Source organism: Rhinoderma darwinii, chromosome 5, assembly GCF_050947455.1.
Source record: "Rhinoderma darwinii isolate aRhiDar2 chromosome 5, aRhiDar2.hap1, whole genome shotgun sequence".
In the NCBI taxonomy this organism is placed as follows: domain Eukaryota; kingdom Metazoa; phylum Chordata; class Amphibia; order Anura; family Rhinodermatidae; genus Rhinoderma; species Rhinoderma darwinii.
Genome location: NC_134691.1, coordinates 317,822,413 through 317,836,219, shown reverse-complemented (window position 1 = coordinate 317,836,219; position 13,807 = coordinate 317,822,413). Strand labels below are relative to the sequence as shown.

The 13,807-nt window shown below is 41.6% G+C and overlaps 1 protein-coding gene across 1 annotated transcript in view; it reads left to right on the top strand.

Annotated features, from left to right (window-relative positions):
• The window catches only part of MYO3A (myosin IIIA), a 137,030-nt gene that overhangs the window by 106,895 nt on the left and 16,328 nt on the right, over window positions 1-13,807 (top strand). The window contains exons 31-33 of the mRNA XM_075827529.1: window positions 7,429-7,514; window positions 8,887-8,927; window positions 12,232-12,363. Of these exons, the coding sequence (XP_075683644.1) occupies window positions 7,429-7,514; window positions 8,887-8,927; window positions 12,232-12,363 (259 nt within the window). The remainder of the gene's footprint in view (window positions 1-7,428; window positions 7,515-8,886; window positions 8,928-12,231; window positions 12,364-13,807) is intronic.

Genomic DNA, 13,807 nt, shown 5'->3' with positions numbered 1-13,807 from the left:
ACACAATTTGATCAAAATGTGTGCTAAGATCCTCCCTATTGAAAGCAGATTTGGCAGTAATGCATATTAATGTATATTTAGTGGCTTAGGTGGCATTAGTGTTCGCAGTGTGCTGTCGCCATTTTCTTGTGGGTTGTATATATTTGCAGTCACAGGCGTTCTTGCACCTGTATACACGCTTTCTTTCATTTTGTTGGAATGTGCTGTTCAAACTTTTGTGTTGTTTATGTGATTCACATCTGTACTTCAATCATTTCATTTTTGCTTATTATGAGGATAAAATGTGATAACGTTGGGCTGGTATTAGTATTTTTATCTGAATCCTGTATATGATACAGTACAATCTAGAACAGAGGTTCAAATCCATAAAATTAATGTATTTTCGATGCATGCTTGTAAGAGCTCATTGCTTTTGTACAGCCATCATGCTGTGTATTTTTTCCGCATAATTTAATGCAAAATACCCTGTACTATTTCAAATATATCACCTGCTCGGCTTTCAAAAACAAATTAACATTTTCAGAAATCTTTCGCACAGTCTTTGTTCTGGCACTCTACTTGTGCGGTGCTGCTGTGTCAAGGAGATATCTGAGGGTATTTACAGGTTTATTTTGTTTTTTCTATCTTCTGTCACATTCCATTATTGGAAATGTTTTGAGGCAGAAATTGCTGCTACCTGACAACTTTTCAGCGGATGCAATCAGACTACTTCTTTCCCTTCGCCATTCATACATCTGATTGTAGGGAAAGCAAATAATGATATTTTATTAAAAATGTGATATGCCGGCTCAACCTTAATATAATATTGTGTGTTTTTTTTCTGCATACTATATACTAAAAAAATCTAGTATTACCAAAGGCAAATCAATAAAACTATTGATGGTGGAAGTGGTGTTGAGCAAAAACAGCCTGAGCATAAATCCTTCACAGAATATTTTCCGTTCTTTATAAAATTAAATTAAAAAAATAGACGCATATTACAATAAAAGTCAAATTGTACTGTAGACAAGTAATTGAGAATGAAATCTAAAAGTGTTGTCATTTATTTTCTGTTAATTTTCTTAAATATGACATTTGATAATCCAGAAAGTTTGATATTCTCACTTCCGGCACCCTCGCCACTCAGCTGTTTTGAAGGGGCTGCGTTACTCGTACGAGCGCTGCTTCCCCTTCATTCCTTATCTGCTCGTTCTGTGATTAACCAACACACTTGTATCGGCGGTTCACAATATTACAGCCTTCTCCCATTGACGTGAATGGGAAAAGTCTGTAATACTGTGAACCGCCGCTACCAGTGTGTCAGCGATTTACAATACAAGCAGGTGAGGAATAAAGGAGTAACCGCGCTCGTACGATCACCGTGCTCCCTTCAAAACAGCTGATTGGTGGGGATGCAGGGAGTGCGAAAGTGAAAACAGAATTTTAGAAATTTTTGCAAATTAATAAAAAATTAAAAACACTAATTTCACATGGACATAAGTATGCAGACCCTTTGCTATGACACTTAAAATTTAGCTCTGGGGGCCTCCCATTTCTCTAGATCATCTTTGAAATGTACAGCGCCATATGCAGCCGCCATATAGTGGGCCATGGAGTAGTAATGGCGCCATGTGTGTCCATACAGTTTCTTTGCACACGGTTCTGCTATGTGCATGGAGCTTAAGGGTATGTTCACACGCTTAGCAAAAAACGTCCGAAAATGCGGAGCTGTTTTCAAGGGAAAACAGCTCCTGATTTTCAGACGTTTTTTGAGCAAGCGTTTTTAACGGCCGTTTTTGGAGCTGTTTTCAATAGAGTCTATCAGAAAATGGCTCCAAAAACGTCCCAAGAAGTGTCCTGCACTTCTTTTGACGAGCCGTCATTTTATGCACCGTATTTTGACAGCGACGCGTAAAATGACAGGTCGTTGGCACAGTACATCGTAAGACCCATTGCAAGCAATGGGCAGATGTTTGCCGATGTATTGGAGCCGTCTTTTCAGGCGTAATTCTAGGCGTAAAACGCCTCCATTACGCATGAAAAGAGGTCGTGTGCACATACCCTTAATGTTAAAAATGTTCTTATTTGGAATCATTATCCAGGGGGATACTAAATATCACGTAGCCGTCCTAAATTTTCCAACATGCTACAGCTAAGTTTGTTATTATGTCTGGAGGCTGTGATAGATGCCTTAGACTATGTACACATCTGCACATAGGATGTTGGAGGCTCCGTTCTGGGCCTATTATAAGTCAATGAGGTCCGTCGGTGCCCCTTCTTTCCATCACGTGCCAGATCTGTTACAGTGTTGTAGCTTCCAGTTAAATGGAAGCCACAATGCAGATGTGAACAGAGCCTAACAGTGGCATCTGTCACCCATAGAGTATTATAGGATCCGTTAAACAGATACGTCATAAACTCTCATGACCTTTTCATGACATGTCCATTAAACGGATTCCATAATAGTCTATAATTGACCAATGCCACTGTTAGGCATCCGTCACTGGCATCCATCACCCATAGTCTGTTATAATCGATATGTGATGAAAAGCTATTGAAATTCTATGAACGTATATGTAAAACGGATGCCTGTGACAAATCTTGTTAGCTCTAGTGTTAAAAAAGTATATGCCTCTAGATACAATAGAATATTCGACCACACTTTTCCATTCAGCAAAAAAAACTGTATCCCCAACGTATACCGCATGATGGAGGCCAAAAGGACACTCTATGGGTAGGATTGATGTATACGCTGGGAGCTTTTCCGACTACTACGTCAAATGTGCAGGGGAAATTGTCTACCAATGTCAAAATATTTTAACTGATGTGAAATGGTCAAGCATCGGCCAGCAAGTAGACTGTTAGAGGATTTGAAAGAAATTGCTGCAATGTCATCAAAGTCAAGAGAGAGCAGCATGTTCCGTTAATTGTCGTTTGTGGGAGTTGGAAGGTTCTGCTTGGTAATCATAGACGGCGTTAGTCATCTCGTGTGTGCCTTGTGATGTATGAATCACCTCCTGTAAATGGAAATTTTTCTCAACTGTCAAACTTTTTATTTTTTTAATAAATGAACTACTACTAATGCATGTCTGTTCTACATAATTACATATTGTCAGTGTGGTGGTGATGATGATAAGAGACTTTTATTTAGAGCGTGATTTGCTGTTGTTAAGAAAGTAATGCCAACACGTACTCACTGGCAAAGTGCAGTTACAGAAATATAGAGTCGTGTTGGCAGAAAAAAGGTCCATTCAGACAACCTTTTATGTGGTTTTTATGTTTTGATTTTTTTTTTGTCTGTGATTTGTACTGTATTTGTATTTTGAATCATTTTCTTTGTCATGCGATGGATTTATGTTTGTCCCACGAATTCTTAAAATTACTTACTATTGATTGTTCCACAACAACAGCAGGAGGCCTATTCCAATGTTTTTTTCTCACAGTAAAGGGTGCATGAACACAACCATATTGCAGATTTAGATGTACATATCGTTTTTTACCTGACTTTACAATGCCAAATAATACATTTATATAATGCCCACACTACGCAGCCATTCAGTGTCCAACAATAACACCATAGAATGCCAAAATAATACATACCTAGAATATCTGAAATATTGCTACCATATAGTGCCCACATAATAGTGCTACATATTACCCAAACAATATTGCCATTCATTGCTAATATGGAACTGACATTCAGTGTCTAAATAATACCACCACACAATGCCTAAATAATACACACATAATACTGTAGTTCCCACATAATTCCACCATACACTGCTAAATATTACTGGGAAGTATTAGGCGGGATTCACACGACCGGGTCGTTCCCGAGCCCGAGTGTCGGACGGTAAAATCGGCCATTTTGCACCGGCCGGTTTGCATTAAGTTTTGCATCCGTGCCGGGCCGGGCAGATCCGGACAGTGACATCAGCGGCAACTCCTGAAGGGGAATCCCCATGTGTTCGGGGATTCCGCTTCGGGAGTTTCCCCTGATGTCACTGCCCAGATATGGACAGAGACATCAAGCACTCTGTCCAGGAGCGGAATCCCCGAAAACACGGGGATTCCGCTCCTTCAAGGAGCTAAAGTGCGGCTAGCACATAGCAGAGCGGGGAGATACCTCCCCGCTCTGCTATAGTGGCGTCGCTACAGTAGTAGCAGCCGCAGCAGCTGCAGCTGCTAGCGGCGCCATCGAAGGTGTCGCCGGGCCAGGGTGCTTTTAAAACAAGCAGGGGAAGGGAGCCAGCGCAGCGCTCCCTTCCACCTGCTGTACACCCCGGCCCTGCCACACAGTGTACAGCGATGCCATTCGTCAGAATGGCATCAACTCCTCCTCCTCACATGCACTCTGCGCTGTGAGGAGGAGGAGATAGAGCGCAAGCTCTGGAAAACCCGGCCATCACTCGGGACACATCCCGGTGATGGCCGTGTATTACCCGGCCCCATAGACATCTATGGGAGCCGGGCGGCCGGGCGAAGATAGAGCATGTCCTATTTTTTGACGGCCGGTTTTCCCGGCCGTCAAAAAATCAGTCGTGTGAATAGCCCCATTAGGGGTCTATTATTCCTAATGCAGCCGGGTGCCGGACGATTTATGAACGGCCGGCACCCGGCCGGGAAACCCTGCCGTGTGAATGAGGCCTTAGGATTAATTTGAGTCTAAGGTGATAAAAAGGTAAATGTTAAAAAACCAGGGGGGTAGTAATGAAATGATAAATTCTGACATCCCTAAGTTGCCTAACTGTAGTGAAAAGCTTAATCGAGATATCCCTGTGGGTTTAGGGCAGAGAGTCTAGGGCAGTACGTGCAGTACTTGCTTCCAAGGATGTACGACATGAGTACAAAAACAAATCTAAGACTGACCAAGCATCCAGCAATGTTTCATTACTAGCTGCTAGGCCGCCGATGTGCTAAAGCTTGCTCAACTCAAGAAGCCCGCTTTGGTCTCGCCGCTGCCCCTGCCTCTTCTGTGAGGGTTTCACCGCTGCCTCTTCTGTGAGGGTTTCACCGCTGCCTCTTCTGTGAGGGTTTCACCGCTGCCTCTTCTGTGAGGGTTTCACCGCTGCCTCTTCTGTGAGGGTTTCACCGCTGCCTCTTCTGTGAGGGTTTCACCGCTGCCACTTCTGTGAGGGTTTCACCGCTGCCTCTTCTGTGAGGGTCCCGCCACTGCCATCGCCAACCTCAAGATTCTCCAAGTCTCAGGGGACTGGTCTGGGTTCTGTATATATAGAGATGTCTGTATATACAAGGTGGTCTGGGGTCTGTATGCAGGGGCTTTCTGGCCTGTGGTCTGTATAAAGTTGGTCTGGTCAGGGGTCTGTCTGAGGTCTGGGGAGGGGTTCTGGCCAGGTCTTATGAGTGGTTTGTAAATTTGAGGGGCCTATTAAAGGTGGTCATATATACCCATTTGCATTTCAAATATTGTGAGTTGGAAAATGTCCCCTATAAATGGAAGGGGCATAAGGAAAAAAAATTGCAGCACAAAAGATTTTACTGATGGCCCGAACATGTCCCCAACTGACAGCATTTATACAGAACACTTGCAGCAGAAAGACAGTAACCCCCCCCCCCCCACCTTATGTGTCCCTTTTTCTTCTACCAAACCACAACTTTAAAAAAAATCAGTAATCCGAGTTCCCGTGCAGAGGTCAGAAGTAGTGCAGGTGAACATCAACACACTTCACCAACCTTTCTGCAAGCGAATGCCACCATAGAATTAGGGCATTGTATTGAAGAAGAATGGTTTTCTATGCGGCTATTTATTGAAGATTTAGGGCTGCAACAACGTTGATCGATCATCCAGGGCAAATATTTGGGTGGAGGTCCCTCTACCCTATTATAAGTGTCATTCAGACAGTCCCTCCAATTCCAGGTAACTGGTTGCTGGAAACTCACATATCTGGCTGATCTGGGAAATGTTAGTGAGCACTGGGTGGTAAATGCCACTAGGACATGGAGGCCAATGGGCAACTGCCCCTTATGCCCTCATAATTAATCTTTGAACAGCATCAAAAAAGCAATACAATTTGCTATTGGTATTTCTATTTTCATTGATTGTTGGTTACAGTATTTTTTTTTTTGTTGTTGTTGTTTAGTTATGGCCAAAAAACAAACAAAAAACTATTAAGAGTTATCTCATCAGCAAGGTACACCATGCTTTCCTAACTATTTGAGGCACCCATGATAAACCTTTACTTGTGGCCAGAGATAGCTAAAACAATCAGGAGAACAATCTGCAGTTGCATTGGAATAAACTGAAGTCATTTATAAAACTGATATTAAAGGAAAACATGTTGTGCCACAAAAGCATAACTATCAAATGGTTGTCTTTATTTCTAAATCTTTACTAGTAAAACTACAGAATATGAGTGGCAAGCAACAGCTATCTACAATGTTCGGAATCTTTCACTAGCAATGGTGTAACTATAGGTTATAGTCAGATCTAAATCTGAGGGGGCCCAAAAGGGGGACCTGTTACAGATTCTGTATTGGATTCCAGAAGCTTCAAGCAACGGCCTGTTCACATCTGCATTGGAGGCTCTATTAGGGGCCTCCGTCACAGATGTGTTATGGCCGGAAGAAGGGGAAGGGGATAAGTGAGCCCTAATCTACCCACCGCCCTGTCCCTGCCTACTTGCAACGACCCGCCCTAGGCGACGGGGTACAACTTGGCGGCGGTCCCTACGCTGACTAAGTGCAAGGGAATACAAACAGGGAACAAGCAAGGGAAGGGGCAGTAGCCCACGGAACACCGTGAGGAAACCAGAGTGGTCAACGAGCCAGTCAGAATCAGGATGTCACGAAGTATACGAACGCAGAGCAAGGAGCAGGAAGCAAGCCGGGGTCAGAGCGAAGCAGGATAAGCGGAAGCTGTAGCAAGGCTGAAGCAAGGCAGTAGCAGGCTGGAGCAAGGCTGTAGCAGGGCAGGAAACCAGGAAGAATCACAAGCAATGAGGAAGAGAAAACGGCAGGTATAAATGGACAGGGGGCGGAGCTAACTCCGACTGACCAGGCCGCGATAGGCTCTCCCACTCCTGAGCCTGCCACCCTGATTGGTGGGAGCCGGAGTCAGTCTAAGAGGTCCGGCCTCAGGTGTCGATTGATTAATCCTGGGAGTATCCACAGAAGTAGTGCCTGGCAGATCCTTTACAAGATGCGTCTGAAAATACCGTAAACAATAGCAAGGCACGCTGCGCTATTGTTTCTGGTAAAAACTTGGACACCATAATGGGAACCTGACAGAACCCATTAAAGTCAATGGGTTCCGTCGGGCGTCGATGGTGTCAGTCATACAACGGAATCGGCGCTTACAGGTATTTTTGTTGTTCTTCTCCTCTGATGGAGCAGAACAATGGAAACATCAACACAGGTGTGAACCCGGCCTAACTGTTATTTTACTCTCATTTAAAATTCTTAATGATTTGGATTGTTCCCAATTAGCAGATATTAAGCCCCAGAGGGTCCCAAGAAGACAAAAACCAAAGACATTAACCAGCCCAGATGAGTCTACATACTACAGTCTCCTACATGTAAGTCCATATGGTTTATTGCATGCTAATATCCTAATTTAACCATTTAATGCAAGGAGTAAAGATGCAAAAACTAACTAAGCATCCAACCATGGAGAAAATGTGAGACAACTTATATATGGACACTCCAATCTCCTGAAATGTTTTGTGCTGCATTGAACTTTGGTGTCATATTACTGGCTAATCATCAGTGGACCTTTAAGAAATGCAGTAGACTAATTTATATAAAAAGGTGGTGGGATACTACTTTTAGTCTTACTCAATGACTGACAGCCTTTTCTGTGTGGGTGCACATACAGAAATTACTGTCCATAACTGAGTCCTAAGTCCGGACTTCCGAAGCCCAAATCAGCAGAAGATAAGATGAACAACTTATTAGTTATACTAAACCTTTACCCACAAAACTGTATTTCAATCTTCTCAGCTTCTTCTGCTCTATAAAATGCTACCTTCAGATTGGACTGTATTTTGAATGTTACCTTATCCTATCAATTTGAGTCCATAGCTACTATGCAGACTTGTATGTTTCCATGGTAGCAGACTACAAACCAACCCTGTGTAGTCTGATCCTACAGACATACTCTTTTCCACCTGTCCCCTTCTTCTTGATTACCTACCAAGTGTAGGTTAGCAAGACGTAGGAGACAGAGAGCAGGGGGTATGACTACTAGAACAGAATACACAGTATTTGTTCATAGTCTGTCACCATAAAACCATGTAGGTTTCTAGAGGAGCTGTAGACACAAAATTAGTTTTAATTAAAACATATTTGCAAAGTTGCTTGATTTTTGCATTTAGATGCATTGGAACAATAAAAAAAGGATTGCAAAGGTGGACTTTTCCTCTAAGAATTTGTATATCCACTTTCGCTTTCTTTGAAAAGTCATTTTAACGCATCTTTTTGAGTATTTTGAATGTAAGGGTATGTTCACACGAGGGCGTCCGTAACGGCTGAAATTACGGGGATGTTTCAGCCTGTAAAACATCCCCGTAATTTCAGCCGTAACGGCATGTGCAGGCGCTTGAACGCCGCGTCCATTACGGACGTAATTGGCGCTGCTATTCATTGGAATCAATTAATAACGGCTCCAATTACGGCCAAAGAAGTGACAGGTCACTTCTTTGACGCGGGCGTCTATTTACGCGCCGTCATTCGACAGCGGCGCGTAAATTACGCCTCGTGTGAACAGACAAACGTCTGCCCATTGCTTTCAATGGGCAGATGTTTGTCAGCGCTATTGAGGCGCTATTTTCGGACGTAATTCGGGGCAAAAACGCCCGAATTACGTCCGTAATTAGTGCGTGTGAACATACCCTAACATTTATAACAAGACTATAAATTACAATACATTTAACATATCTTACTTTTCAGTTGCCATACAAAGATGAAAAACGAAAACCAAGAAAAGAAAGGTGAGTTTTGAAATGGATACATTTTCGTCACAATTTTCAAAAGTATGTCAAATTACATTTTATAATGACATGTTTCAGATTTCATTGAATTATAACTTTTCTCGTGATACAGATAAATAAAGTGTTTTATTAGCAAATATTCTCCACATGCTTGAGTATTGCCAATAATTGCATATGTATGATTAATAGGTTTGAAATTAAAAAATGCTTAATTATTTTATTTAGAATCAATATTAATCGCTTTAGGTGTGTCCTTCCTTACCTTTCCTCTTAAATGTGGCTTTGCGATACTGCGTTACGTGATGTCTAATTTATATGAGTATATGTTTGTCCATACAGTGGTTGTGATGTGAATTGCAACCTTCAAGGGTTTTGCTGGCATGTCACGATATTGTATTGAATTTGTTTCATGAGAAATTGTAGACCTTAGCCAAATTCAAGCTAAGGTAATGGTGCACACATCTTTATCTGTATTCCATCCTACCAACCGCCTGTACAGGATGCAGCTGAGCTGTGGTTTTTCAATGCAGTTTTTAGCCATGAGGCTTCTCCAGGTTAAACAGAGTGAAATCATCCACTGCTTCGCAAAACCATGGCACGGTTTTACAGTGCGGCAACTACGGCAGCTTTGCCACATCGTGCACGGGCACGCTAAGAGCTATTTTCCATTACTGTTCCTGGCTTCATGGCCTGTTTCTTCCCAGACCCTATTAGAATTCTTGTCTGTAACCACCACAGTTAGGTCTGTTAGAAGATGTGATGTAATTAGATTAATAGATGCAAGTAGGAGGATGTCATTTGTAGCAGAAGGGGGCGTTACACACAGGAAAATGACTACAGTCATGTTACATGGCATGTTGTATCAGTTATATAAGTCTTATATTGTGTTTTCACTTATCTTGGGCTTTAACTTCAAACTATTCTATATTGCTTTATTTCAATGTACTGTATAACAGTATGCAGTTAGCTCTTAAGCTCCCTTTAGTAGCGGTTGCAGACAGATAGAATTTTATTATTTTTCTTTATGTCCATACAATAGTTTTGAAGCTCTGTACTAGAAAAACAAAGCTTTAATACTATAAAAATATCATTGAAGGCTGGACATTCACTCTAAAATAAGTTACCTCATTATATACATCACACCATTTCAATTGCACTACTGTATCTCCAAACAATGGAGTATGGATTAGCTTAAAGAGGCTCTGTCACCCGTTTAATATTTCCCTATCTCTTACCTAATCTAATAGGCTCTGTGTTGTAGATAACTAATGATGTGTTGTTTTTTTTAAATGCTTATTAGTGACAAAGTTGTGTTCATTTTACATTTATGCAAATTTTTTGTAAAAGCCCAACTGGGCGTTTTTTTTTTAACTTTTACCAAGTGTGCGTTGTAAAAAAAAAAAAGTGTATGACGCTGACCAATCAGCGTCATACACTTCTCTTCATTCATGCCCGGAATTATTCACAGCACAGCGTGATCTCGCGAGATCACACTGTGACGTGACTTCCTCCCGCAAGTTCTTCACCGGAGCTACCAGACATCGCCTCCAGCCGTGCCAGGACAATTATCCTCCTCAGCAAGAGTCCTGGCACGGCTGGAGGCGACACAACATTAGTTATCTACAACAGAGCGCCTATTAGATTAGGTAGGAGATAGGGAAGTATTAAACTGGTGACAGAGCCTCTTTAACTGCAAAGGTAGCAGTTGGCAGCAGACTACAGACTGCTTGTAATGATGCAGACTCGTCACAAGTAAACAAGACCAGGCTTTATGTAGCAATCCCAGGACTTCAGTACGGCCGAATTGTGAGTCAACCAGACAGCTGTAAGTTAGGGAATTATTACAATGCTGATAGGAAATAGGAATACAAGGGACGGGACTCACCAATTGAAGATAGAGAGGAAACAAGATGATGATGTCAGACGGATGATGGGGACAAACTAAGGATGGGTGATGATAACAGTCGAGTGATGGTAACCACGGACTATGGGTGATGATAATAGTCAGAAGATGGAAACAAAATAGATGAGGGTAGATGATAAAAAGCTAACCCTAACTAACTTGCCCTATAACTATCCCTGGAATAATCCCTACTCTCTGACTTAGACACCAGACACCACTAACCCTCACTGTTCCAAACACCGTCCCTTACACAGCCCCAGGAAAACACTAGCAATCAGAAGCAATAGAAACAGCACAAACCAGTCACAAACTCAGGGAAACCAGGCTAGCAAAAAATAAATCAATGAAGCAGGATTAAACTAAACCACTAATAGCACTACACACACAGACACACAGAAGCAAACACGGACTGAGGAAATACTTAGGCTGAGCTAGAAAAACACAGCACTAGATTGGAACACACGATCTGTCTAGCACATGGCAACCACACATAGCAGGTGCTATGAATAAAGCCAGGGATTATTAAGGAGTGGCAGACCAATCAGGTTGCTCTCTCAAATAAGTGCTACAATGACTCACCTAAGTGTGGTCATCTGATCTACGCTGATGGTTCAGCTGTGCAGCAGTTGCCTCAGCAACTGCCTCAGCTGTTTCTTAATCCTGGAAGATGACCTCCAATTCGTAACACTGCTATGAATTGGACTATCATTAACAGACTGCATTTATATTGCTTTTAGAATTCTCCACACAAAAAAAAGAATGGATCACTGGCAAATGTAGGGAGAATGGATAGTTTCAGACTGTGTAGGACAGGCCGTAATGACAAGGGGAATGGTATCACCCAGTTCTGAATTTATTAATACATTTTCAGGAGGATTAGTTGAGGACTGGCACAATGCAGAAGTTTGTGAAAATAGTCTCTAAAATTGTTATTTCATAGGAAATACAGCGATTTACTAAAACAGACAAGGACAAGGAAAGCTCGGAAGCCTGGTTCCCCTGGCAACACACAATGATTGATGGCTCTCCAGATATACAAACTCATACATGAAAAAACAGTCTTTCTCTGAGTCCTGGTGGCATTTAAACAGCTCTTTACATGAAAATACTGAATCAAATCATTGAAAACTAAAAATCACCGAGCTTAGAGTCTCCCCCTTTATCCTATGCTGCCCTCAGATGGGCGACAGAGATGCAGATACATCATTAGTGCAAAAGTTATTTTGCCTGTACATGAATCATACTGTTTCCTTAGTTATAAATATAGCATATCTGCCATAACACAATAAAAATAAAATTGCCTAAGCTGCATGTTTGACTGCTCTGAAGTGTTTAACTGCAAACTGTACCTCACTAGAACGCTCAATAAAATGGACAAAGGAAATGTTCTTTTTTTCGCAGTCAAGGCAAAGTGTTGGAATCAGAAGATTACTATAGAGAAATTTATTCCAATCATTCAGTGTCAATAAATAATCCAAAAACACATGATGGTTTTTCTGCCATGGAATTTTCTCTCCTACACCCAAGTGAGAGGTAATAAATGCTTTTTCTTGTTAAAGCAAACTGTGCTGCTCATGCGGGTGAATGCTGCTTCTCATACATCCTAACCAAGTGACTGTAAATATAGAGAACTGGTTAGAATGAATGAGTCTAAACGCTGACTTGAGAAACTGCTATGTTATTGGCAAGGGCTGTTTCTAGGTATGTGGAAGATTTGCAATCCTATTACTCCCAAACAATGGGGTGTAGAGATGTACTTGATATTATACTTACTTGTCTGTAAGTTAACGTGGTTTTCAATTATCCTAAAATTCCTGTTAGTTCGGGATCCATCCGAAATTCAGTTTATTTTATATCAATCATAAGATACTGTATACAGAGTGTGGACTTGGATAACATATCTCGCTATGCTTCCATGCATGACTCCATTGTTTGAAGCTTCTTACTCCATTGTTATTGGTCTGTGTCTGGATTTTGATTGCCTAGAAATTGTCCATTTGCAAGTTCTAAATAGCCATGAAAAAAGCAGAGCCGGGTTTACAACTTAGATTCCTCTTGCCAAGGTCATGGGATGTACCTCAGCTATGGAGAAAGGTAACATACAGTAGGGACTAAGCTAACATTAAAGAGGATCTGTCACTAGTATTAATGCTCTATCTCCTAACTAATCTAATAGGTGCTATGATGCTGATAACTACAGTGTAATTTTTTTTTTCAAAAACATCTATTATTTGCAAAGTTATGTGCATTTTTCTAAATATGCTAATGTGCCTATACTTGCCAAATGGGAGGTTACTTTCTCTTTACTCTGGGGGGTGTCATTTTTTCTGTATGAGGCTGCCCAATCAGCGTCATACAGTTCTCCTCTTCCCAGCCCAGCAACACAGCCGGATCATATAGTAAACAGCTTCCATTCCCAACTGTATTTTCAACTGGTGATACCTCCGGTTGTTTCACAGCTAGAACTATGAGAATCTCATCTTTCATATGCCACCAGATCCACTGTTCTAGGTGGTCCACAGCCCGAGATATGGCTATTTGAAGTGACCCCCCCCCCCTCCCTCTAGCCTCAGTCTCTCACGCTGTGTGAAGCAGCTTCATGCTCATAGGGCAGCATTAGAGGCTGTGAGGAGGCTCCACCTTGGGAGAATCGCTGGTGTTGACGCCCACTTGTCTAGTATAGCCTCATTTGTATATTTAGAAAGAAGCTCATAACTTTTAAAATAATAAATGTTTTAGGACACAATTTTCACTAGCATTATCAGTGTGACAGCGCCTATTAGATTAGCTAGGAGATACGGCATTACTAAACTAGTGACAGATCCTCTTTAACTACATCAATTCACTGCTGTACAACATTTACTCCAGTCATCTAAATATAACTTACATATAAAGTTAAGCAATTTTACTTTACTCATCTTGTACAGATCCTGACAATCAACACAGAACATTGCATTATAGGAGGTCAGCTAAATTT